This window comes from Eutrema salsugineum, unplaced genomic scaffold (assembly GCF_000478725.1).
Source record: "Eutrema salsugineum unplaced genomic scaffold, Eutsalg1_0 scaffold_3, whole genome shotgun sequence".
Lineage (NCBI taxonomy): Eukaryota > Viridiplantae > Streptophyta > Magnoliopsida > Brassicales > Brassicaceae > Eutrema > Eutrema salsugineum.
Window position 1 is genome coordinate 6,862,414 of NW_006256756.1, and position 25,893 is coordinate 6,888,306.

The 25,893-nt window shown below is 37.1% G+C and overlaps 4 protein-coding genes across 5 annotated transcripts; 3 read left to right on the forward strand and 1 right to left on the reverse strand.

The window, feature by feature from the left end:
• The first annotated feature begins 10,165 nt into the window (after positions 1–10,165).
• On the forward strand, positions 10,166–11,821 carry LOC18015098 (60S ribosomal protein L9-2). The gene is made up of 3 exons (XM_024154368.1): positions 10,166–10,620; positions 10,725–10,847; positions 11,475–11,821. The coding sequence occupies exons 1-3, from the start codon at positions 10,246–10,248 to the stop codon at positions 11,559–11,561; spliced, it is 585 nt and encodes a 194-aa protein (XP_024010136.1). The 5' UTR covers positions 10,166–10,245; the 3' UTR covers positions 11,562–11,821.
• A 1,724-nt stretch (positions 11,822–13,545) lies between these two features.
• LOC112085326 lies at positions 13,546–15,931 on the reverse strand. The gene is made up of 2 exons (XM_024154531.1): positions 15,008–15,931; positions 13,546–14,589 (listed from the first exon to the last, which is right to left on the reverse strand). Exons 1-2 carry the CDS (start codon positions 15,929–15,931, stop codon positions 13,546–13,548), a joined length of 1,968 nt encoding a protein of 655 aa, XP_024010299.1.
• Positions 15,932–20,645: 4,714 nt separating this feature from the next.
• Positions 20,646–22,298, forward strand: LOC18015099 (60S ribosomal protein L9-2). The gene is made up of 3 exons (XM_006397001.2): positions 20,646–21,100; positions 21,205–21,327; positions 21,955–22,298. Exons 1-3 carry the CDS (start codon positions 20,726–20,728, stop codon positions 22,039–22,041), a joined length of 585 nt encoding a protein of 194 aa, XP_006397064.1. The 5' UTR covers positions 20,646–20,725; the 3' UTR covers positions 22,042–22,298.
• An 891-nt stretch (positions 22,299–23,189) lies between these two features.
• Positions 23,190–25,747, forward strand: LOC18015100 (probable methyltransferase PMT17). Of its 2 annotated transcripts, none has more exons than XM_024154331.1 (6): positions 23,190–23,361; positions 23,464–23,972; positions 24,063–24,273; positions 24,344–24,641; positions 24,713–25,180; positions 25,510–25,747. In XM_024154331.1, exons 1-6 carry the CDS (start codon positions 23,190–23,192, stop codon positions 25,745–25,747), a joined length of 1,896 nt encoding a protein of 631 aa, XP_024010099.1. The 2 variants fall into 2 exon arrangements, with proteins under 2 accessions (XP_024010099.1, XP_024010100.1); XM_024154332.1 differs by having other exon boundaries at positions 23,473–23,972.
• The last annotated feature ends 146 nt before the right edge of the window (positions 25,748–25,893 follow it).

Genomic DNA, 25,893 nt, shown 5'->3' on the forward strand with positions numbered 1-25,893 from the left:
TATTTGTTAGTTCACTAATGCGTGAAAATAGAGGAAGGAAATAAACACCAGTGATACATTCAATGTTTGCATCATTTTTATACTTTCTCATAACAATGCTCAAGAAATAGAATCTACTTATACATCTTTTATACATTGGGTAGTTAGTTTAGTCCAAATTTTGCACACTGGATTCTTTTTACCCAAGTTTGTTGATATAATGAAAAAGTTGGCTAAATCGAGTAGTTACATCAATAACAAAAACATATTTTTCATTTCATGGCACCAGCTATATTGGAATGATGAATGTATAGCAATTTACGGAGGCTGTTAGGTCTTCTAGGAAAATGAGAACATAACATTTGAAACGTTCGACAAAAAAAAATTTGAGAACATAACATTTGCAACGTTCGACCAAATTTATTTTGAAACTTCCTTATGTTGAATTTTTTAAATTTCCAGAATATCAAGTGGATTTGATATTTATAACAAGAGAGCATGAGAGCTTCTAGAAGACTTGCAGCTAGGGTTTTAGAACACGTTGTGACTTTGGTTAAGGTGCACAAAGTTTAATACTCACTTAGTCCTAAAATATAAGATTTTCTAGATAAAATTGCAGAGATCAAGACACTAAATTTTTTAAACAAAACATCATTAATTATTAGTTAAAAATATAATTTAGTCAATCATAAAAAAGACAGTAGAATTTAAAGAGTTAACAAATAAAATAACATAGAAATTTGTAAAACATCTTATAAAATGAAACAATTTTTTTTATAAACATTTTATATTTTGGGACAGAGTAAAATACTTTCTTTTCACTTTCAAGTTTTGTAATACTCTTATCAATAATCATTTTTCAATCTATTTTGAATAATAACCATATATAAATCGATGAAGCGGTTCACAATATGATAATCGAGAACGGAGCGCATCATTCACCACTGTTCTATAGAAAAAGAATTTTTATCTGGATCTAAGTGTAATTTTATTATATTCCTATTAGATTAGGCCTCACCAGAAAATTATGAAAATATTTATATTTTAAAATTGATAACCTGATTATAATCTGTATAGTTAGATTCTAAATTATGATCTCGTTAATTTATCTACAAAATATATTTTAATTTATCATTAGGAAATTCAAAATTGATTACAAACTTGATAAAAAATCTTTATAAGTTAAAAATATATTATAAATTATAAATTAAAATTTTATAGTTTATTATTTTTTCTATTTCGTTATTTCTCTTTGTTTTTCTATTTTAGTAATTTTATTAAAAAACATAATTTTTTTTTCTTTTTGAAATAAATAACTAAAATAAGAAATTTTATATTATTCTATTAAAAATATCATGATCAAAATTAAATATGAAACATGACGCAATTTAGTGAATTATGATTTTGTTTACGTGTTGCATTCACATTTAAAAATTCTTCTTTATATAATAATAAAATAATAATAAGATGATGATCAACATACAATACATACGATTATAACGAAAAATGACTCTACAACGCAGCTCTCTCCCATTACACAACTTTACATGCAGTACTCAATATAACATCCAAGTAACTTTGCATCTATTAATTTTTAATTACATTCTCTGAAAATCCAAATCTCATATATAATGTAAAAGCTTTTAAATCATTGACGGCCGAGTCAAATGGCTTTTCACAAACATAAGTTCAATTAAATACAGTATAAACTATATAAATTAATATTCAATAAATTAATAAATTTGATAAATTAATAACTTTTTTGTCCAAAATTTATATTTTGATCCAATTATTCTCTTTATAAATTAAAAAATAATATAAGAGTCATAATGTTATTAATTTATAGATTTTTTACTGTATATTTGTAATGTGGCGACAAACAAAATTAAGGGGGATTGAAATGAATTAGACTTTCTATTCTACTGTTATTCAATGGTGTAATTCATGAATTTTTTTTAAATTCATTTGTTATTGGATTAGATATTTGTAATCATTCTTCAAACAGGACTAATCAAAAGAGTTGGCTCAGGGTGTTCGATCTCAGTATGGAATGACCCTTGGATACCAGCTTCTCGCCCGAGGCCAGCCACATGTAAAGGGTTTAACTACTACCCAAATCTAATGGTCAATCATCTGGTTGACCCGGTCACTCAAACTTGGAACCTAGGATTGATTAGTGCCATCATTGATCCAGTAGATGTGGAAATCATTCGCGGAATACCCATGAGTCGTGTCTATCGACCCGATACACTAGGATGGCACTTCACGAAATCAGGTAGATATACGGTTAAATCTGGATACCAGGTAGAACAACAAAAATCAGAGGATAGTATGGAAATTTACTATGGTCTAGAACTAAAACCACCGCAGGCACACATCTGGAAACTAAGGTGCTCACCAAAATTGAAACATTTCATTTGGCAAGCACTATCGGGCTGTTTACCAGTACTGGCAAACATAAAGAAGCGAGAAATAAACTGTGACACATTGTGCGCTCGTTGTGGAACGGAAGAAGAATGTTCTATTTGAATGCCCTCCGGCAAGGCAGATCTGGGCTCTCTCAAAGATCCCAACACCCTTGGATGTCTTTCTAGTCTCATCGGTTTATGCAAATTTTGATCATCTATTTTGGAGAATCCCCCAGGAATACAAAACAACAGATTTTGCATGGATCATGAGGTACATTTGGAAAGCAAGAAACGATAAAGTATATTCAAATATTGACAGAGATGCACAAATAACTTTGAAGATCGCGGAAACAGAAGCAAGTATCTGGGACGACGCACAAAAGGAGGAGGAACAGGTTGAAAATAATATCGGAATTATGGATTGAGTTATTTCGCAGTATGCAGGATGGAGATGTTTTACTGATGGATCCTGGACGGAAGCGGATAAAGCTTCCGGTTTAGGTTGGTATTTGTGCAAAGAAGGCGATGCAGAGGTTGTTATGGGTGCAAGAAATGTCAGGCGAAGCTTATCTCCGCTACATGCAGAGCTGGAAGCCCTCATTTGGGCGATGCATTGTATGATAGCAAACAACAAGATGGAGGTAGCGTTCGTCACAGACTGCTCCGAATTGGTGAAGATGGTGTCTATACCAGAGGAGTGGCCAGCGTTTGGAGTACACCTAGAAGAATTTGAGAGGAGTAAAGGGGTTTTCACTTTCTTCTCTATCTCCCTTATTCCACGAGCGAATAATATGAAGGCAGATCTCCTAGCACGCAGTGTTCGAGTCTACCCTCAAGACATGATCTATGTAAACTCAGTACCTCCAAACTGGACTTCTATGTCCTCGTAGGTACTTAGGCTGTTGACAAAAAAAAAAATTAAATTCTAGTATTATTCAATTTATTGGTTTCTGTTATAACACATATCATATATGGACTCTTATACCGGCCCATTAGGCCCATCAGGGCATTGTACTTAATCTAGATTCCCTATGTACTCTATATATATATTCCAGTGATTAATAAAGTTTCTAAGTTTTCACAACACGTTATCAGCACGATAAGACTCTCTGAGCGAAAAACCCTAATAAATCCGGCCACCACCAAAACCCTAAAAGCAAGTCGAAACTTAAAAGACGCATATCTTCCAAACCGTGAGGAACCAGAAGACGATCTACATATCAAATCGAAGCCCTCGACGAGCCGAATCTACTGGTGAAAACCGTTTGTCGATCCAACGTCGGACGCGCCCTCACGCACACTTACAGTACACGACGATCAACCGAAAAAAAAAAAAAAAAACCAGATCCGAGTTTTTCCTTCTTCAACCAGCAGCTTCTCCAGTTTTGGTGATCAATCCTTGGAATTTGTAGCGGCTAACTGAGGTCTATTAGCTCCCAGTTTCATTAGCCTGTCAGAAATCCAAAGGTGGAAAAGGTATCTTCTAAAACTGAGAGCCATAGAACCTGTTGTTTAAACACTTCAAAACCCTATAAAAAAAAAAATCGATCTCTAATTGATTGAAAGTGTTTGATACTCTGATGATTGATTGATAACTTGTTGATTGATTGTTTAAATTATAAGTTTATGCATGTTCAAAGGTTTTAAACTCGTTTTATAAAACCCTAATCTACAAAAACCTAACAACCGTTTTTGGCCATGTTCATGGCATAAACCTATTCGATTTTCTTCATGTTTAATAAGCTTGTTGCAGCTTATTTGATTGTTGATTCTCTTGCTTGAAACACTTGATTGAATAAACTAAGAAAATCAACCCTAAATCCTAAGCTTGATTCACGATTTTGTAATCTTCAAAATCGTAAGTCATAATGCTTAAACCCTAGTCCTTTTCACGTGATTTCTTTGTTGTCCTTGTGAAATTATTAAAACCATCGACCACAGATCCTATAGATCTCGAAATCACATCCAAAATATGTTTTCCAAACCGTTAAAACCCTAGATAAAACCCTAATCATATTCGGCTCCCCTAGGGTTCCTCCTAAACCGCCTAAAACCGGCTAAACCTGGTTCTCATTAACCGAAATTATATTCGGCTTTAACCGATTAAATCACAGCTATTAAACCGACATCATGTTCGGGGTAACTAAAACCATACCCTTTAAAATTTACTATTTCCGAGAAAGTTCCCTCTAATAGAAAGTTTCCTCATATAAAAACTTTCCTCATATAGAAATTTTCCCGACATAGAAACTTTCCTCATTTAGAAAATTACCCAAATTAGAAACTTTCCAAATTTAGAAACTTTCCTAAAATAGAAATATTCTCAAAATAGAAAGTTTCATCATCAGCATTCAAAATTTTCTCAAAACAATCCCTAACAAAATCAATCTCATGTTTCAGATGTCAAACATTCAGAAATGTGAATTCGAGGCCCTTCACATCTCCGGGGATAACTACCTCGAGTGGGCCCTAGACATGCGCTTGTTCCTTGCATCGAAAGAACTCGATGCGTGTATTACCGACGGTAACACCGCATCCCGTAAGGGACAGTCTCAGGCGATATGTCACATACGCCATCATCTGGCCCCGAGCCTTAAGCAGCAATATCTGACTCTTGAGAATCCACTTGAATTGTGGCAAGCGCTGAAAAAGCGATATGACCATCAGAAAATGGTCCAGTTGCCTCAGGCAGATTTCGACTGGAAGAACCTTCGGTTCCAGGACTACAAATCCGTAGATGATTACAACAGCGAAGTCTTTCGTATTGTTGCCATCCGGAAACTCTGTGGCGAGGATGTGACAGATAATGATCTCCTCGAGAAAACATTATCCACATTCAGCACAGAGAATGTTGTGCTCCAACAACAATACCGTGCAATGAAACACACATTGTACGAAGACTTGTTGTCCTGTCTTCTCCTCGCTGAGAAGAATAACCAGCTGCTTATGAGGAACAGCGCTATGAGGCCCCCGGGATCGGCTCCTGTCCCAGCTTCTCGTCAAGAGTCCTACCATGTTCAACCCGATAGATCCTCAGATCACCGCCGTGGACGTGGTAATGGACGTGGTAATGGCCGAGGACATGGACGTGGAAGACGTGGACGCGGACATGGTCGTGGCAACCGACCTAACCTCAATTATGGTCCTGGTCGTGGTCGAGGCATCACCAAGCCGACCCGCCACACCAACCCCGATCACTCTGCTTGTACCAGATGTGGGATGTTCAACCACCCAACAAAGCAATGTCGCACCCCCAAGATCCACTGCGATCTATACCAGAAGTACGGAAAAGCTCCTGCTGAAGCCAACATGACTCAGCCAGTCGATGCTGCTAACCTGGAAGGTGACGACCTCCTTGATGATGAGAACACCACAAACGAGCAGACCGACCCCATGGACTATGAAACAGCTGATCTCCTCGATTAATTCAATCATCTGAAACTCTGATACAATTTGATTTTGTTCTTTATTTTTTTTCATTTTGGGATTTGTTTCATTTTTTTTCCATTTGCCTTTATTCTCAGACACTGCTTTACTTTATGATTTATCACATTTTCTGAATTCCTCAATACTGAATTCTATCTTCTATTCATAATGAAGCACACCAGCAAATGGAAACCATAGTCGTAGATAGTGGATCCAGCCACACTATCTTAAGAAACAAAAGTTACTTCATAAACCTAACCTATCAAACCGCAAATATTAGCACCATCGCGGGTCCCTCAAACCTTATCGAAGGATATGGCCATGCCTATGTGTTGCTATCAAATGGCACACAACTTGAAATACCAGATGCTCTATATTCTCCTAGTTCGAAGAGAAATCTTTTGAGCTTCAAGGATATAAGACAGAATGGTTTCCACATAGAAACCCAAGGTCAAGGGAACAAAGAATCTCTCTTAGTCACTAAAACCGTAGACGGCCATAAACAAATCCTCGAAACCATACCCGCGCTCTCTACTGGACTTTACCATGCTAAAGTCAGTATGATTGAAGCTAATACCACTCTCAAAGCCCGGTTTACTGATTATACTATTTGGCACGACCGGCTCGGTCATCCCGGTGCAAATATGATGCGTAAACTAATTCAAAACTCTCAAGGGCATACCCTCAAAGAAAACCGAGCTTATCCTCAACACCTCATGTGCACAGCTTGTTCTCAAGGCAAATTGATCACTCGGCCTTCACCAGTTAAAATCTCTAAACAAACACTTCATTTCCTAGAAAGAATCCAGGGCGATATCTGTGGACCTATACATCCATCTTCCGGACCATTCCGGTACTTCATGGTCCTTATAGACGCATCGACCCGTTGGTCATATGTTTGTCTCTTGTCCTCTCGGAACCAAGCCTTCGCTAGGTTCTTGGCCCAAATCATAAAATTGCGGGCCCATTTCCCTGACTTCCCACTAAAGATTATCCGCCTTGACAATGCTGGTGAATTTACCTCACAAGCGTTTAATGACTACTGTATGGCCATGGGGATAACCGTGGAACATCCTGTAGCACATGTCCATACTCAAAATGGATTGGCTGAATCATTCATTAAACGCATTCAATGGATAGCCCGACCATTACTCATGAGATCAAAGCTCCCGGCCTCAGCATGGGGACATGCAGTATTACATGCTGCTGAACTCATACGCATCCGGCCATCTAGTGAACACAAATATTCCCCATCCCAACTACTCTCGGGTCATGAGCCAGACATCTCCCATCTCAAAACATTTGGGTGTTCAGTATATGTACCCATTGCTCCACCACATCGAACCAAAATGGGACCTCAAAGAAGGATGGGAATATATGTTGGTTTTGACTCTCCCACCATCATAAGATATCTCGAGCCAACCACTGGAGATCTCTTCAAGGCCAGATATGCGGATTGCCAATTCGATGAATCGGTATATCCCTCTTTAGGTGGTGAGACAAACAAGCTGGTCAAAGATCTTTCATGGAATCAAACATCATTAAATTGGCAAGATCCTCGGACTCTAGAATGTGATTCAGAGATCCAAAAGATTATTCATTATCAAAAGCTAGCTAATCAATTGCCAGATTCCTTTGCTGACCCGACCAAAGTAACCAAATCATACATCCCAGCTTGTAATGCACCAGTACGAATAGCTGTCCCAACGGGACAGACTCAAGTTGCTACAGAGTCTGCACCACGTCTCAAACCGGGCAGACCTCTCGGTTCCAAAGATAAGAATCCCCGGAAATCAAAGAAAGGTACAATAACCAAAACCGGGATTCCTGCAATATCAGACATAGCCGCGGCTGAGACTCAATCTAATGAACCCTCAATGGAAGTTCGGGACGCCGAATCTCCAGGTTCAGAAGATAACAATGAGATCTCCATCAATTACAATATGTCCGGAATACAATGGAATCGAAAAGAAGTCGACTTAAATGCACTCTTTGCATACAAAGTAGCACTTGATGTTGCGCTCACGCAAGAGGATCTAGAACCCACGTCAATAACACAGTGTACACATCGAACAGATTGGCTAAAATGGAAAGAAGCCATAAACGTGGAGTTAAAGAGTCTCAAACTCAGAAACGTGTTCGGTCCGATCATCCGGACCCCATCACACATCAAGCCAGTGGGCCACAAATGGGTCTTTGTGCGCAAAAGGAACGAACTCGGTGAAGTCGTTCGATACAAAGCACGGCTTGTAGCACAAGGATTCTCACAGAGACCCGGAATCGATTATGAGGAGACTTATTCTCCAGTGGTGGATGCAACAACATTCCGATTCCTCATATGTCTGGCCATAAGAGAAAATCTAGATCTGCGGTTAATGGATGTTGTAACCGCATATCTCTATGGGCCCCTGGACAACGAAATATATATGAGACTCCCAGATGGCATTGAACTAAAAGACAAAAATGCATCTCGAGATCAATACTGCATCAGGCTGAACAAATCCTTGTATGGACTGAAACAAAGTGGGCGTATGTGGTACAACCGCCTCAGCGATTACCTCATCAAAGAAGGCTACAAAAATGACCCCATCAGTCCATGCATCTTCATCAAGAAGTACTCAAACAAAGGATTTGTAATCATAGCAGTATACGTGGATGATCTAAACATCCTCGGAACATCTGGTGAGATCTCCCAAACAGTCGACTGCTTAAAAGCAGAATTCGAAATGAAAGACCTAGGCAAAACAAAGTACTGTTTGGGATTACAACTTGAGTACATCAAAGGAGGAATCCTTGTGCATCAATCGGCTTATATCGAAAAGGTACTCAAGCGATTTAATATGGACCAAGCTCACCCATTGACCAGCCCAATGGTAGTTAGAAGCTTAAGTGATGACCCTCTTGGTCCCAAAAAGGATGATGAAGAAATCCTTGGTCCTGAAAAGCCATACCTCAGTGCTGTAGGAGCGTTAATGTACCTGGCTAGTCACACTAGACCAGACATATGTTTCGCCGTGAACTTCCTCGCTCGATATAGTTCATCTCCAACTCAGAGGCACTGGAACGGTATAAAACATCTCCTAAGATACCTTCGAGGTACTCAAGACTTAGGACTCTTCTATACTAACCAAAATAAAGATGGGGATGCAGGATATCTATCAGATCCGCACACTGCCAAGTCTCAAACTGGCTACGTTTTTACGCATGGAGGAACAGCCATCTCTTGGAGATCAATGAAGCAGACACTCACTGCCACTTCATCAAACCATGCTGAAATCCTAGCCATTCATGAGGCTAGTAGGGAATGCGTCTGGCTGCGCTCCATGACTCAGCACATCCGCAGAGATTGTGGTATGGACGAAGACACACAGCCCACGGTGATGTATGAAGACAACGCGGCATGCATAGCTCAGCTCAAGGAAGGATATATCAAAGGAGATCGGACGAAGCACATTTTACCGAAGTTCTTCTCAACCTCAGACTGGCAGAAGGACGGCACTCTCAGCGTTCAGCAGGTCCGATCCAGTGAGAATTCAGCTGACCTCTTCACCAAATCATTGCCTACTTCAACACACCGGAAGCTCGTCAAACAGATAGGAATGTATAGACTTAGAGATCTGCAGTGATGCTACAATCAGGGGGAGTAATGCGTGTTGTACTCTTTTTCCTTCACCATGGTTTTGTCCCACTGGGTTTTTCCTGGTAAGGTTTTAATGAGGCAACATTCCCCAGCGCATTATCGAGATCCCGATTGAGTAGCTGACCCGGTTCACTCGTCCAAGGGGGAGTGTTATAACACATATCATATATGGACTCTTATACCGGCCCATTAGCCCATCAGGGCATTGTACTTAATCTAGATTCCCTATGTACTCTATATATACATTCCAGTGATTAATAAAGTTTCTAAGTTTTCACAACAGTTTCTTAATTTTATTAAATATTTGTGTTATTCAGTTTTGTTACAGCATTTATGATATTGTCATTTGGTAAGAATTTAATAGAATTTCACTAAAAAAAATACAAAGAACCAATTCCCAGCATTTTTGCTGTTATTTGGATAGAATTCATTAAAATCCTAACAAAAATTTTAAATTACTCTAAAATTAATTAATTTAAAATTTATTTGCATTCTATTAAATTCCAGCATCCAATACCCTCACCTAAATCCATTTGTAATGTCATAACTCATAACATACAATACTAAAATGAAATTCCTAATAATGATGGGCCTTTTATGGACATTCGTATGATGGGCTTTACTTGATGATCCTAAGGCCATTTTGTATTACCAGCGAAACCCAAAAAAAAACCTATAAACAGGTGACTTATTTATAAGCGTATCTAGGGTTTTTTCTTGTACCCTAAGTGTAAGCTTCACACCAAAAAAAACCCCTTAGCCGTCGCCGTCACTTTCTCTCCGAGACGAAAGATGAAGACTATCTTGTCATCTGAGACGATGGACATCCCCGACGGCGTCGCCATCAAGGTTCACGCCAAGGTGATCGAAGTCGAAGGCCCACGCGGGAAACTCACTCGCGATTTCAAGCATCTCAACCTCGATTTTCAGCTGATTAAAGACGAGGTCACCGGGAAGCGTCAGCTCAAGATCGATTCGTGGTTCGGCTCTCGCAAAGCCAGTGCTTCGATCCGAACTGCGTTAAGCCACGTCAACAATCTCATCGCTGGTGTCACTCAAGGTTTCCTTTACAAAATGAGGTTTGTGTATGCTCATTTCCCCATCAATGCTTCGATCTCCGGTGACAACAAAGCCATCGAGATCCGTAACTTCCTTGGCGAGAAGAAGGTTCGTTTGTTTTGTTTTGGTTGATTTGAGATTCTTTGTCATTTTAAGGTAGAAATGTTGTTGTCGATGATTTGCTTATTGATGTGTTGAAATGGTATGAACAGGTCAGGAAGGTTGAAATGTTGGATGGTGTTAAGATTGTTCGATCTGAGAAGGTTAAGGATGAGATTACTCTCGAGGGAAATGATATCGAGCTTGTCTCACGGTCATGCGCTTTGATCAACCAGGTACTCTCTGCTCTTTTGTTTTCTTATTGCTTGTCCTGTTTTTTGAAACTTGAAAGTTATGGAATCTTGAATTGAGAATGTATAGAATGGAAAATGTACCAAATGGGTTTCCGTAACTTGTTGTAGAAACTTAGAGAATTTCACCATAATGGTCTGACTCTTGTTTGTGATGGGTTTGATAATGACTTGCGTTTTAAAGATGCAGGCTTTACCTTTGTTAATAACTCTATTATATATGATTGTTTGATCATGATCTTGTGAAATAAAGAATGGTAAATTTAACAGATGGGTTTCTATAGAATGTTGCCGAAACTATAAAAAAGTGCAACATTATGGTCTGAATCTTGTTTGTGATGAGTTTGATTGTGATTTGCCTAGTAAAGTGCAGACTTTGCCATTCTTTATAACTCTCTTATTGATGATTGTTTGATCCTGATCTTGAGAAAGAAAACATGGTTAATGTATCATATGTGTCTCCCTAGAGTCTTGCAGAAACTAAGAAAAATGCAGTGTATTGGATCTGAATTTTGTTTGTGATTCGATTGATTATGTTTTGCTTGAAGCTGCAGATTTTTCCTTTATTAATACTCTCTTTTTGATGTCTGTTGTCTGTTTGATCTTGAGCAGAAATGCCATGTGAAGAAGAAGGATATTAGGAAGTTTCTCGATGGTATCTATGTGAGCGAGAAGGGCAAGATTGCTGTTGAAGAATGAAGCTACTGAAATGCTATGTTATATTCATATTGTGTTACAGTGATATAGTCGTAGCTTTTTGTTTACATCTCTTATGGATTTGCAGTTTTGTTTCCTTTGGACCAGTATCGATGATGCAAACTCATTATCCTTTATGTTCGGTTTTTTATCCACTTGCTGAAGTTTCGGAAGATAAATTCTCTTTACTCTTCTCTATTTTCCTTATTTGCCTGTTGTTGGAAGTTGATTGAACTTGAAAGAATATCTATTTGATTGAACTTGAAAGAATATCTATGCTTATATTTTGATGGTTTGGATCCATAGACTATGTATATATTTTGATAGATGGTAACCAAGAAACGAGTAACATAAATATATTTTGATGGTTTGGATCCATAGACTATGTATAGAGTAGAGAGCCAAATCGAGTCCGTTAAGAATTGGGTCTAAGGTCAATAAATGTTTCTTTACTTATTCGGGTATTCGTTTGGTAATTGTTCCAATGGGAGCATCAAAGGTGTTATATATATATATATATATATATTGGAGAATTATGGGGGAATTACGGGGGAATTATATATATATATATATATATATATATATATATATAACCGGTCTTGAAGGCAAGTAGTCTAAGCATAGGCTTACGATCCTATTTTTTTATATAAAATTTTCGGCCTTAAAGTTATTAAAAGTTTTTGTAGTCTAATGGTATGTTGTAAGGTTGGTTTTGCTTTTTTTTTTTTTTTCAACTACCCAACTATTACATCACTATTGGCCCGTTAAAAGGTGGTTCAGAAAAACCTCCTACAACTGGCTCGTTATGAATGATTTGGGAAAAGAAAAAAGAAAATGCCTTTTGCTCGAGCTCTCTTTGCAAGACTATCCGCTCGGACATTTGAACTTCTGGGAATATGAGAGAGTGTGAAGTTTAAGAAACTTTCTCGGAGATTGCGGAAGACTTCCAACTCTGATAAGAAAGATGGCCAATCCGATGGAGATTCTGACATGCTTACCAAATCCAAGCAATCGGTTTAAAAGTGGACGGATAAGATCAGTCGATCTTTTATGCAAGACATAGCCCATAAGAGGCTCTCCAACTCGGCATGAAGGGCCGAGAGGCTTCTACGACAGCCCTGAAGGCCAAAAATCTCACCACTCCTATCCTCCTTTAAGCTCCACCCTAGCCCAGTAAACAGGCCGCTGCCTGTCCAGGATGCATCAACCTGACAAATCGGGAACCTCTGGACATCAGGTAGAGTAATCGGGAGCCAAGGAGTGGGGGTAGTCTCGTCTGTTGCGTCTTCGTCTTCTTCTGGGTCGTTTGCAAGCTTCCAGCTTTCTGATTCAATCTTGGCGTGGATCAAAGTATCTACTGGGGAAATTTCTTTCCCGTTGAAGATCTTTTCGTTCCTCGCTTTCCAAATATACCACAGGATCCAAAGATAAATATCCTTTTGTGGATCTGTCATGCCTACCTCTTTTGTTTTCCAAAAGAGGAAGCTCATATTTTGGTAAATAGAAGTACTCGGGAAGAGGCCCGGAAGGGACGGAAAGTCCGATAACGCCCAGACTTGTAAAGCCGGGGGACATAAAAAAGAAGATGGTTAATAGATTCTTCAGGATTTCCACAACGGGGGCAGTGCTTATCCGTTCCCATATGCCTATAAGTCAGGTTTTGGCAAGTAGCAATACATCGTGATAAAGTTTGCCACATAAAATGCTTCATCTTTCGAGGCGTTCGTATTTTCCAAACGTAGCTTTGAAGAGTTGTGATGCTCGGTTCTCTCACGACATCTGAATTTTGTGCAAGCATCGTTCTTCTAATCAAATCATAGCCCGATTTAACCGAATATATCCCCGATTTAGTATGGTTCCACGCATATCCGTCTAAAGTGTGGTTCCTGCTAGGTCTCAACCCAAGGATAAGAGAGACATCCTCAGGTTGGAAAAAAACTCTTAGGAGAGGCACATCCCATTTCTTCGTATCTTGCCAGATAAGATGTTAGACTAACATTCCTGGATCCTGAAAGCCGATCTGAGGGGCTGCTCTTGGAGATCGGGCCCTGGCATCGGGGATCCAAGGCTCACTCCAGGCTCTGGTGTTGAGTCCCGACCCGATTGTCTTCCTAAGTCCCATTTTGAGATACGGTTTGGCGGCCAACATACTCCTCCATCCATAAGATGGTGAATAGACATTTCGATCTTCTAAAGGATCTGATTGTCGGTAATATCTTCCTCTTAGCACTCGGGCCAGAAGAGAAGAAGGGTATTGGATGAGTCTCCATAGCTGCTTAGCAAGCAAAGCTAGGTTAAAATCATTTAAATCCCTAAATCCCAGACCTCCCATATCCTGAGGAATACAAATTTTGTCCCAAGCGATCCAGTGGATCCCACTGCTATTTTGTTTCGAGCTCCACCAAAAATTGGCGATGGCACTCCGGAGTTTGTCAGTAACCCCTTTAGGCAAAAGAAAGCAAGACATGACGTAAGTAGGGACTGCTTGAGCCACCGATTTTATCTGAATGTCTTTCCCACCTTTGGATAGAAGTCTTGCAGACCAATTATTTACCCGATTACTAAGTCGGTCATGTACAAAGGAGAAGACCTTCTTCTTTGATCCACAGATTTGTTCTGGAAGGCCCAGATACATACCCATTCCACCTACCGAAGTGATGCCGATGGAATTTTTGATACTTCGTTTAAGATTTGGATCCACTCTATTACCAAACATGATGGATGATTTGCCTAGATTAAGTTGTTGTCCTGACGCTTTTCCATAAGTATCAATAATTTTGAATATTTCCGCTCCCTGATGGATATCCGCTTTACAGAAAAACAGACTATCATCAGCGAAGAAGAGATGGGAAACTGGAGGACTTGCTTGAGCTATTTTTAGCCCAGAAATGCGATCTTCTTCCTCAGCTCCCTTGAGGAGAGATATTAGTCCTTCAGTACACAGGATGAAGAGGAAAGGGGATAGAGGGTCTCCTTGTCTCAAGCCTCTCGACGGTTTGATATTTCCTTTGGGTTCTCCATTAATCAGGACCTGATAAAAGACCGATGAGATGCAGAACATCAGTAGACTGACCCATCTCGACGAGTATCCCATTTTGGTGAGGAGAGCTTCAATGAATCCTCATTCAACCCGATCGTATGCTTTACATAAAATTTTCTCTGCAATTTGTGTTGGTACGAAGAGCATGAAAATTTTCTTGTGCTAACAGAATGTTGTCAGTGATGAGTCGTCTAGCCATGAAGGCCGATTGTGTTTCCGAAATAAGGTTTGGTAAGGTCTTTTTGAGCCGTTTGCACAAAAGCTTGGAGATAATCTTATAACTCACATTACATAAGCTAATTGGACGGAACTCCGTCATCGATCTAGGTTTGTTGGTTTTTGGGATAAGACAAATATTGGTCTGATTAAGTTTAGGATCAAAAACTCCAGATCTGAAGAATTCTTTTACCAATTTTACTATGTCTTGGCGGAGGAAACGCCAGAATTTTTGATAGAATTTACTTGTCATACCATCAGGTCCTGGGGCTTTGTCCGGGTTAATATCGAAGAGAGCATCTTTTATTTCATTTTCTGACGGATCCTTCAGAAGAAATTCATTATCATTATCTGAGACTTTCTCGGTGATAAACCGGAGTGAATCTTCTAGATCAGAGGGTATAGACGAGGAAAAAAGTTTCTGAAAATACTGCAATGCCACCCGTTCGATTCCCCTTGCATTTTCTACCAGATGTCCATTGCTGTCTTTTAGAGCTACAATACGGTTTCGGGCTCGCCTCTGTTTAGTGAGTGCGTGGAAGAATTTGGTATTTTTATCGCCGTCTTTATGCCATTTTTCTCGGCTTTTCTGTTGCCAAAACATTTCTTCTTCCCTAAGGGCTACACAGAGCTTCCTCCTAATTTCTTCAATTTCTTCAAGCGTTGTGTTTTCATCATCTTGAGCTAAGTCCAGTTGATTTTTCAATTCTTCTATCATTCTTTCTGAGTTAGACGGGTTGGATTTCTTCCAAATGGAGATGTTTTTCCGGCATTGGGTAACCTTTTGATGAAAATCTCTACGTGAGAATTCATCAAATGGGCCCCACCCAGAAACGACTGTCTCTTTGAATCCTGGTTTTCCGATCCATTTTTTATCAAATCGAAAAGATTTTTTCCTCCTTATGTTGTTAATTTTGATCATAGCGAGGACTAGACGATGGTCTGATCCCCACAGTTTCATGTACTCCACAGAGGAGTGGGAAAATTTAGACATCCATTCTTCATTTCCGAGAGCTCTGTCAAGGCGGCATTTGACTTTGCCCGACCGTCTTCTTCCAACCCAGGAGAAAGAGTTTCCTTTATAAGGAAAATCAAGCATTCCACAATCATTTAGCATATTCCGGAATGAAATAAAGGAGCTCTCAGGTCTTCTCCTACCACCCCGCTTTTCGTGGTTTCCTGTAATTTCATTGAAGTCCCCAATCATAAACCATGCTTCTTTTCTGGACAGGCTCATCCGGGTGAGGCGTTCCCAAACTAGTTCTCGATTTTTTACAATCGGATCACCATAGACGAAAGTCATAAAAATTTTATGTCCGTCTAGAGTAGTTTCAATATCAATCAAATGCTCATCCGAATAAGAAATAGAAACCGAGGGTTCATCCATATAAAAGAGGGCTAGACCGCCGCTTCGACCTCTCGGTTCAACGGTCTAAACATGGTCATAGCCAAAATGCACTTGCATATCTTGCATAAAATAGCAATTGTTCTTTGTTTCTGATAAAAATAGGAACCGAGGTTGAAAACAGTGATAAAGTTCTTCTAGATGATCCTTTGTTAGATCGGCTCCCGCACCCTGACAGTTCCATCCAATCACGTTCATTTCAGATCAAAGACTGGTATTTGGGCTCCTCCAAGACTAGATGAAGATGGACCTTTTTGGATTTTGGGCCTTTAAAGATTTATTTTCTTCTTCTTTTTTTTCGCAATTGGGCCTAGCCCAAAACTGGAAATTATTTATATGTGCGATTTAGCTTGTATGTGTTTAAAACCCAGCAGATTACACTAAACCTTGGGCTTAGCCCAGAATTGAAATTGAGCCCATTAATTTACTGGCTGAGAAACCATACACAAATTAGGTCAAAAAAACAAAAAAATTTTGGCCTCTGATGAAGTCGTCTCTGACGCCACATCAACGAAGGCCGAGCTTCAACGCTTCTTTCTTCCCGATTAAAATTTTTTAACCAAACTGAGCTTAAGTTGTGCAATCAGTTCAGAGTAATCCACCTTGTTAAAAAAGCAAGTCATCGTCTTCTTCTTTACTCTTGTTGAAAGGTGATGCTGTTCTTTGGATATTAACATGATTTATCCAAGAGAACTAAATGAGGATAGATTGTCAGGAGATTTACACATCTGGAGAAAAAGAAATTCTTAGCCCGAGGCTAGATAAAAGAACTGGCGCCGCCGAGAAGCTTTCCACGAGGGAAGCGGGAGACCAAAACCACCGACTCTGTTAGAAGCTAGGATCTAAACAAAGAGAGAAAAACCAGTAAATGCACACCACCAACCTAACCCTCACCTCAAAGAGGATTTGGATTGGAGGTTAAGCATGCCATTTATGGAGATGGATTTTAGGTTCACAGAGATGCAGGGATGAGATGCAGAAGTGATAGACTTTAGACAAACAGGCGATGGACTTTAAGTTTCTGGGATATGAGTGCGATTAGAAGGATAGAAGATTGGTGGAAATGGAAGTTGAAACAAAGAAGGTTTGAAAAAACCATATCGAAAAGAGTAAGAAGAAGAGATTTAAAATTCAAATCTTGGAAAAAGAAGATCTGAACTCTCGTGGTAGCTACATCGGAGAATGGGCCAGAGAGAGTTTTCTCCTGTGTTCTTCTGGCACTAAGTATAAAAAAACGATCTCTATAGGTTGGTCTTGCTTAGTAGTTGAGACTTTTTGAATTTGAATCTCAATTCTGTATTTTATTTTAGTAAATCAGTTTAAATCCATGTTTTTTTATAAAACGACCTATTTTTTTCTTTAGCTTGCGGTCACTTAAAACTCAGGGCCGACTCTGTATATATATATTCATATGAATAATATCTATAAACAGAAAAATGTCGAGCCATTCTCGATTTCTATAAAATTCAACTTCAATAGCAATCTTATCACTTTAAACATAACATGAAAACTTCAATGAAAAATCCACTAAAACTCCATACTACATTGCTTTTCTGATCATCTTTAATTCTTCTTTCATTTGATTCAAGTCATAGTTCACTTCCACCATTTTGGCCTTATACTATCATCAAGATGACAAATTGTTTTGGCAGTCCACCTCTTAGTTCATTGCAAATCCAAAGATTACGATTTGGGGGTTCACAATGTGTCTTTCAATACAGATTACCACTTTAAATTTCAAACAAATGTTTGGAAATAAACACTGTTCTTCTGCAGCTTTGAATGTAACTTTATTAGAAAAAAAAATCTGTTTATTATGTATTCATGTTGAAAATAAAAGATATGATGTTTTGATGTTTCGATCTAGTAAAGACTAGTTTGGTGTTCTCTAGTATTTGTTAGTTCACGAATGCGTGAAAATAGAGGAAGGAAATAAACACCAGTGATACATTCAATGTTTGCATCATTTTTATACTTTCTCATAACAATGCTCAAGAAATAGAATCTACTTATACATCTTTTATACATTGGGTAGTTAGTTTAGTCCAAATTTTGCACACTGGATTCTTTTTATCCAAGTTTGTTGATATAATGAAAAAGTTGGCTAAATCGAGCAGTTACATCAGTAACGAAAACATATTTTTCATTTCATGGCACCAGTTATATTGGAATATGATGAATGTTTAGCAAATTACGGAGGCTGTTAGGTCTTCTTGGAAAACGAGAACATAACATTTAAAGCGGTCGACCAAAAAAAAATTGAAAACATAACATTTGCAACATTCGACCAAATTTATTTTGAAACTTCCTTATGTTGAATTTTTTAAATTTTCAGAATCTCAAGTGGATTTGATATTCATAACAAGAGAGCATGAGAGCTTCTAGAAGACTTGCAGCTAGGGTTTGAGAACACGTTGTGACTTAACCTGGTTAAGGTGCACAAAGTTTAATACTCACTCTGTCCTAAAATATAAGATGTTCTAGATAAAAGTGCAGAGATCAAGAAACTAAATTTTTAAAACAAAACATCATTAATTATTAGTTAAAAATATAATTTAGTCAATCATAAAAAATACATTAGAATTTAAAGAGTTAACAAATAAAATAACATAGAAATTTGTAAAACATCTTATAAAATAAAACAAAACTTTTTTATAAACATTTTATATTTTAGGACAGAGTAAAATACTTTCTTTTCCCTTTCAAGTTTTGTAATACTCTTATCAATAATCATTTTTCAATCTATTTTGAATAATAACCACATATAAATCGATGAAGCGGTTCACAATATGATAATCGAGAACGGAGCGCATCATTCACCACTGTTCTATAGAAAAAGAATTTTTATCTGGATCTAAGTGTAATTTTTTTATATTCCTATTAGATTAGGCCTCACCAGAAAATTATGAAAATATTTATATTTTAAAATTGATAACCTGATTATAATCTGTCTAGTTAGATTCTAAATTATGATCTCATTAATTTATCTATAAAATATATTTTAATTTATCATTAGGAAATTCAAAATTGATTACAAACTTGATAAACAATCTTTATAACTTAAAAATATTATGAATTATAAATTTTATAGTTTATATTTTTTTTCTATTTCGTAATTTATATTTTTTATTTTAATAATTTATTTAAAAAACATAAATTTATTTTTTTTATTTTTGAAATAAATAACTAAAATTAGAAATTTATACTATTCTATTAAAAATATCATGATCAAAATTAAATGTGAAACATGATGCAATTTAATGAATTATAATTTTGTTTACGTGTTGCATTCACTTTTAAAAATTCTTCTTCATATATAATAATAATAATAATAATAATAATAATAATAATAATAATAATAATAATAATAATAATAATAATAATAATAATAATAATAATAATAATAATAATAAGATGATGATTAGTCAATCAAATTCCTATACATACAATACATACGATTATGACGAAAAATGACTCTACAACGCAGCTCTCTTCCATTACACAACTTTACATGCAGTACTCAATATAACATCCAAGTAATTTTGCATCTATTAATTTTTAATTACATTCTCTGAAAATCCAATCTCATATATAATGTAAAAGCTTTTAAATCATTTACAGCCGAGTCAAATAGCTTTTCACAAACATAAGTTCAATTAAATACAGTAGAAACTATAAAAATTAATATTCAATAAATTAATAAATTTGATAAATTAATAATTTGTTTTGTCCAAAATTTATGTTTTGATCCAGTTATTCTCTTTATAAATTAAAAACTAATATAAGAGTCCTAATGTTATTAATCTATAGATTTTTTTACTGTATATTTGTAATGTGGCGACAAAACAAAATTAAGGGGGATTGAAATGAATTAGATTTCTATAGAATTATACTGTTATTCAATGGTGTAATTCATGAATTCTTTTAAATTCATGTGTTATTGGATTAGATATTCGTAATCATTCTTCTAATTAAATTAATTTAACTAGTGTCATTCAATTTATTGATTTCTTAATTTTATTAAATATTTGTGTTATTCAATTTTGTTACAGCATTTATGATATTGTCATTTGGTAAGAATTTCACTAAAAAAAATACAAAGAACCAATTCCCAGCATTTTTGCTGTTATTTGGATAGAATTCATTAAAATCCTAACAAAAATTTTAAATTACTCTAAAATTAATTAATTTAAAATTTATTTGCATTCTATTAAATTCAAGCATCCAATACCCTCACCTAAATCCATTTGTAATGTCATAACTCATAACATACAATACTAAAATGAAATTCCTAATAATGATGGGCCTTTTATGGACATTCGTATGATGGGCTTTACTTGATGATCCTAAGGCCATTTTGTATTACCAGCGAAACCCAAAAAAAAACCTATAAACAGGTGACTTATTTATAAGCGTATCTAGGGTTTTTTCTTGTACCCTAAGTGTAAGCTTCACACCAAAAAAAACCCCTTAGCCGTCGCCGTCACTTTCTCTCCGAGACGAAAGATGAAGACTATCTTGTCATCTGAGACGATGGACATCCCCGACGGCGTCGCCATCAAGGTTCACGCCAAGGTGATCGAAGTCGAAGGCCCACGCGGGAAACTCACTCGCGATTTCAAGCATCTCAACCTCGATTTTCAGCTGATTAAAGACGAGGTCACCGGGAAGCGTCAGCTCAAGATCGATTCGTGGTTCGGCTCTCGCAAAGCCAGTGCTTCGATCCGAACTGCGTTAAGCCACGTCAACAATCTCATCGCTGGTGTCACTCAAGGTTTCCTTTACAAAATGAGGTTTGTGTATGCTCATTTCCCCATCAATGCTTCGATCTCCGGTGACAACAAAGCCATCGAGATCCGTAACTTCCTTGGCGAGAAGAAGGTTCGTTTGTTTTGTTTTGGTTGATTTGAGATTCTTTGTCATTTTAAGGTAGAAATGTTGTTGTCGATGATTTGCTTATTGATGTGTTGAAATGGTATGAACAGGTCAGGAAGGTTGAAATGTTGGATGGTGTTAAGATTGTTCGATCTGAGAAGGTTAAGGATGAGATTACTCTCGAGGGAAATGATATCGAGCTTGTCTCACGGTCATGCGCTTTGATCAACCAGGTACTCTCTGCTCTTTTGTTTTCTTATTGCTTGTCCTGTTTTTTGAAACTTGAAAGTTATGGAATCTTGAATTGAGAATGTATAGAATGGAAAATGTACCAAATGGGTTTCGGTAACTTGTTGTAGAAACTTAGAGAATTGCACCATAATGGTCTGACTCTTGTTTGTGATGGGTTTGATAATGACTTGCGTTTTAAAGATGCAGGCTTTACCTTTGTTAATAACTCTATTATATATGATTGTTTGATCATGATCTTGTGAAATAAAGAATGGTAAATTTAACAGATGGGTTTCTATAGAATGTTGCCGAAACTATAAAAAAGTGCAACATTATGGTCTGAATCTTGTTTGGGATGAGTTTGATTGTGATTTGCGTAGTAAAGTGCAGACTTTGCCATTCTTTATAACTCTCTTATTGATGATTGTTTGATCCTGATCTTGAGAAAGAAAACATGGTAAATGTATCATATGTGTCTCCCTAGAGTCTTGCAGAAACTAAGAAAAATGCAGTGTATTGGATCTGAATTTTGTTTGTGATTCGATTGATTATGTTTTGCTTGAAGCTGCAGATTTTTCCTTTATTAATACTCTCTTTTTGATGTCTGTTGTCTGTTTGATCTTGAGCAGAAATGCCATGTGAAGAAGAAGGATATTAGGAAGTTTCTTGATGGTATCTATGTGAGCGAGAAGGGCAAGATTGCTGTTGAAGAATGAAGCTACTGAAATGCTATGTTATATTCATATTGTGTTACAGTGATATAGTCGTAGCTTTTTGTTTACATCTCTTATGGATTTGCAGTTTTGTTTCCTTTGGACCAGTATCGATGATGCAAACTCATTATCCTTTATGTTCGGTTTTTTATCCACTTGCTGAAGTTTCGGAAGATAAATTCTCTTTACTCTTCTCTATTTTCCTTATTTGCCTGTTGTTGGAAGTTGATTGAACTTGAAAGAATATCTATTTGATTGAACTTGAAAGAATATCTATTTGATTGAACTTGAAAGAATATCTATGCTTAGATTTTGATGGTTTGGATCCATAGACTGTGTATATATTTTGATAGATGGTAACCAAGAAACGAGTAACATAAATATATTTTGATGGTTTGGATCCATAGACTATGTATAGAGTAGAGAGCCAAATTTACTCCAGAGTCTCCAAGAATTGACCTTGCTTTCAAGGTAAGCCACTACACTCCATACTTTTTAGATACTTCCATTTCTATATACATTCATACCTGTAAAATGCGTGTGGTTTCTCTGTTACATGAAGAAATAGTTTAAAGTTTAAACACAGTCCATAAAAACCTATCTTTTGAAGGGAATCAATAACATTAATCAGGTTTACTTTTTAGTGCGACAGATAATGATTTCCTCTAGAAAAATGTCTTTCAATCAGAACATGGAAAAAGGTGGAAAATCTTGTGATTGCTTCAGATTGGATTTCCATACATATATATTTCTATACATATATGTATATGCATATTTAAGGTTTCATTTAATGTCACAAGTAATGTTTGTATATATATGGTAAAACGAGATTAAAGGAGGCAATGGAGGAAAATGAGGCTGTTCTTGGTCAACTTCCTATTTTCTCTCTCATTAACTGTTCTTGGTTCTTGTTTTGCTAAAGAATAGATAATCCTTCCTTTTTTTTACCATATTTTTGTTTTTCTCCCCTTCTTCTCATTGTTCAATAATCTTATCACATTACTACTTTCTATGATGGTGATTCACATTTGACATCCTTCACAAAATCCACTATGGCCTTCTCCTTATTACATAGGATTTGATTCTTTTTCCTTTTCTTGTTCTGATTCTGTCGCCAACTTTTGACAGTATTCTACTCTTTGCACTCAAGAATGGCGAAAGAGAACACTGGTCTTCATCACCAAACAGAAGCAAGAAGAAAGAAACTAACTTTGATTCTTGGTGTAAGCGGACTCTGTATTTTGTTTTACGTTTTAGGCGCATGGCAAAACAACAATGTCCCAGCTTCTTACTCCAAAATGGGTTGCGAGACTCAATCGAATCCTTATCCTTCTTCTTCTTCTTCTTCTTCTTCTTCTTCTTCTTCTTCTTCTTCTTCTTCTTCTTCTTCTTCTTCTTCTTCTTCTTCTTCTTCTTCTTCTTCTTCTTCTTCTTCTTCTTCTTCTTCTACCTCTTCCTCATCTTCTGAATCAGCTGAATTAGATTTCAAAAGCCACAATCAGATTGACTTCAAGGAAACAAACCAAACCATCAAGTACTTTGAACCATGTGACTTGTCCCTCAGTGAATACACTCCTTGCGAAGATCGACAAAGAGGAAGAAGATTCGATAGGAACATGATGAAATATAGAGAAAGGCATTGTCCTTCAAAAGATGAGCTTCTCTATTGTTTAATTCCTCCACCACCAAACTACAAGATTCCATTCAAATGGCCTCAAAGCAGAGACTATGCTTGGTATGACAATATCCCTCACAAGGAGCTTAGTGTTGAGAAAGCAGTTCAAAACTGGATTCAAGTAGAAGGTGACCGGTTTAGATTCCCTGGTGGTGGAACTATGTTTCCTCGTGGAGCCGATGCTTATATCGATGACATTGCTAGACTCATTCCTCTTACTGATGGTGGAATCAGAACAGCTATTGACACTGGATGTGGTGTAAGTTTTTTTCTCGATTATGAGCATTCTCTTCTCCTTTGTTCATTGTTAAAGATTTTGTTGATTGATTAATTAATTTATCTTAATTAGGTTGCGAGTTTTGGTGCTTACCTCTTGAAGAGAGACATTATGGCTGTGTCTTTTGCACCAAGAGATACACATGAAGCTCAAGTCCAGTTTGCTTTAGAACGTGGAGTTCCTGCAATAATCGGGATTATGGGATCAAAAAGGCTTCCTTATCCAGCTAGAGCTTTTGATCTTGCTCATTGTTCTCGGTGTTTGATCCCTTGGTTTAAAAATGGTAATGAAACCAAGTCTCTTTCTCTGTTCTTAGCTGAGGAAGAACAGTGTAACACAATAATCTTTTGCAGAGGGTTTGTACCTGATGGAGGTAGACCGGGTTTTAAGACCAGGCGGTTATTGGATCCTATCAGGACCACCGATTAACTGGAAACAGTACTGGAGAGGGTGGGAAAGAACAGAGGAGGACTTGAAGCAAGAACAAGATTCAATAGAAGATGTAGCAAAGAGTCTTTGCTGGAAGAAAGTGATTGAGAAAGGTGACTTAGCCATTTGGCAAAAGCCTCTCAATCACATTGAGTGTAAGAAACTCAAACAAAACAGTAAATCGCCTCCAATATGCAGCTCAGATAACGCAGATTTAGCTTGGTATAAATCTCATTTCACACTTCCTTACTTTGTGAAAGAACAATTCAAACTTGATCTCTCTGTTTTCTTAGGTACAAAGACTTGGAATCTTGCATAACACCATTGCCAAATACAAACAATCCAGAGGAATCTGCAGGAGGTGCACTCGAGGATTGGCCAGACCGAGCATTTGCGGTTCCTCCTAGAATCATCAGAGGAACGATACAAGACATCAATGCGGAGAAATTCAGAGAAGACAACGAAGTTTGGAAAGAGAGGATAGCTCATTACAAGAAGATAGTCCCTGAGCTTTCACATGGAAGATTCAGGAACATAATGGACATGAACGCTTACCTTGGTGGATTTGCTGCATCCATGCTGAAATATCCGTCTTGGGTCATGAATGTTATTCCTGTCAATGCAGAGAAGCAGACGTTAGGTGTTATCTACGAGCGTGGATTGATTGGGACGTATCAAGATTGGTGTGAAGGATTCTCTACTTATCCAAGAACTTATGATATGATTCATGTAGGAGGGTTGTTCAGCTTATACGAGAACAGGTAATTAGTAGCTTTGTTTTTATTTTCCCATAACGTTTGAAAAACCGCATATTCTTGCTGCTTAAAACGTTTATAGTAACCGATCAAAGTAGTGAATCTTAAAATCATTAGACCATCTTGAGTTTGTTAATTGTATAATTAGTAGCATTTGGCGTCTGTTCTTTAAGCGCAAACACTATTAGACGGTAAATAAGGCTAAGTTTCAAATTTAAAAACTAAATGTCTATTATATGGTATTTTAGGTTCATTCTTCTTATTTCATATGTGAGAATTTTAACAGACGCAAAAACGCAAACTAATGATTGTTTGTTTTTTTTTTTGTTTTGAAGGTGTGATTTGACGCTGATATTGTTGGAGATGGATCGAATATTGAGACCAGAAGGAACGGTTGTGTTGAGAGATAATGTGGAGACGTTGACGAAAGTAGAGAGGATACTGAAGGGAATGAAGTGGAAGACTCAGATTGTGGATCATGAGAAAGGTCCGTACAATCCTGAGAAGATTCTTGTTGCTGTTAAAACTTATTGGACTGGTCAACCTTCTAACAACAACAACAACAACAACTAGTGTTCCAAGTTTCTTGGAACTGCACTCCCCCTTTGTGTTGTTTATTTTTCTTTACGAAAATTATGTTTTATTCTTCTTTTCTAAAAATTCTTGTTAATCATTATTATTAGGTTAGACCCAAATATTTTAAGAAGAATTAATGAACT

What these genes read in the sequence shown, in the direction of transcription:
- LOC18015099 (XM_006397001.2), top strand. Translation starts at nt 20,726, where the DNA reads ATGAAGACTATCTTGTCATCTGAGACGATGGACATCCCCGACGGCGTC. An exon ending in ACTTCCTTGGCGAGAAGAAG is followed by an intron (nt 21,101 to 21,204) that starts GTTCGTTTGTTT and finishes TGGTATGAACAG; the next exon opens with GTCAGGAAGGTTGAAATGTT. An exon ending in CATGCGCTTTGATCAACCAG is followed by an intron (nt 21,328 to 21,954) that starts GTACTCTCTGCT and finishes GATCTTGAGCAG; the next exon opens with AAATGCCATGTGAAGAAGAA.
- LOC112085326 (XM_024154531.1), bottom strand. Translation starts at nt 15,931, where the DNA reads ATGCTAAATGATTGTGGAATGCTTGATTTTCCTTATAAAGGAAACTCT. An exon ending in GCCAAGACATAGTAAAATTG is followed by an intron (nt 14,590 to 15,007) that starts GTAAAAGAATTC and finishes GTCTTTTATCAG; the next exon opens with GTCCTGATTAATGGAGAACC.
- LOC18015098 (XM_024154368.1), top strand. Translation starts at nt 10,246, where the DNA reads ATGAAGACTATCTTGTCATCTGAGACGATGGACATCCCCGACGGCGTC. An exon ending in ACTTCCTTGGCGAGAAGAAG is followed by an intron (nt 10,621 to 10,724) that starts GTTCGTTTGTTT and finishes TGGTATGAACAG; the next exon opens with GTCAGGAAGGTTGAAATGTT. An exon ending in CATGCGCTTTGATCAACCAG is followed by an intron (nt 10,848 to 11,474) that starts GTACTCTCTGCT and finishes GATCTTGAGCAG; the next exon opens with AAATGCCATGTGAAGAAGAA.
- LOC18015100 (XM_024154331.1), top strand. Translation starts at nt 23,190, where the DNA reads ATGGCGAAAGAGAACACTGGTCTTCATCACCAAACAGAAGCAAGAAGA. An exon ending in GATAACGCAGATTTAGCTTG is followed by an intron (nt 24,642 to 24,712) that starts GTATAAATCTCA and finishes CTGTTTTCTTAG; the next exon opens with GTACAAAGACTTGGAATCTT. An exon ending in TTCAGCTTATACGAGAACAG is followed by an intron (nt 25,181 to 25,509) that starts GTAATTAGTAGC and finishes TTTGTTTTGAAG; the next exon opens with GTGTGATTTGACGCTGATAT.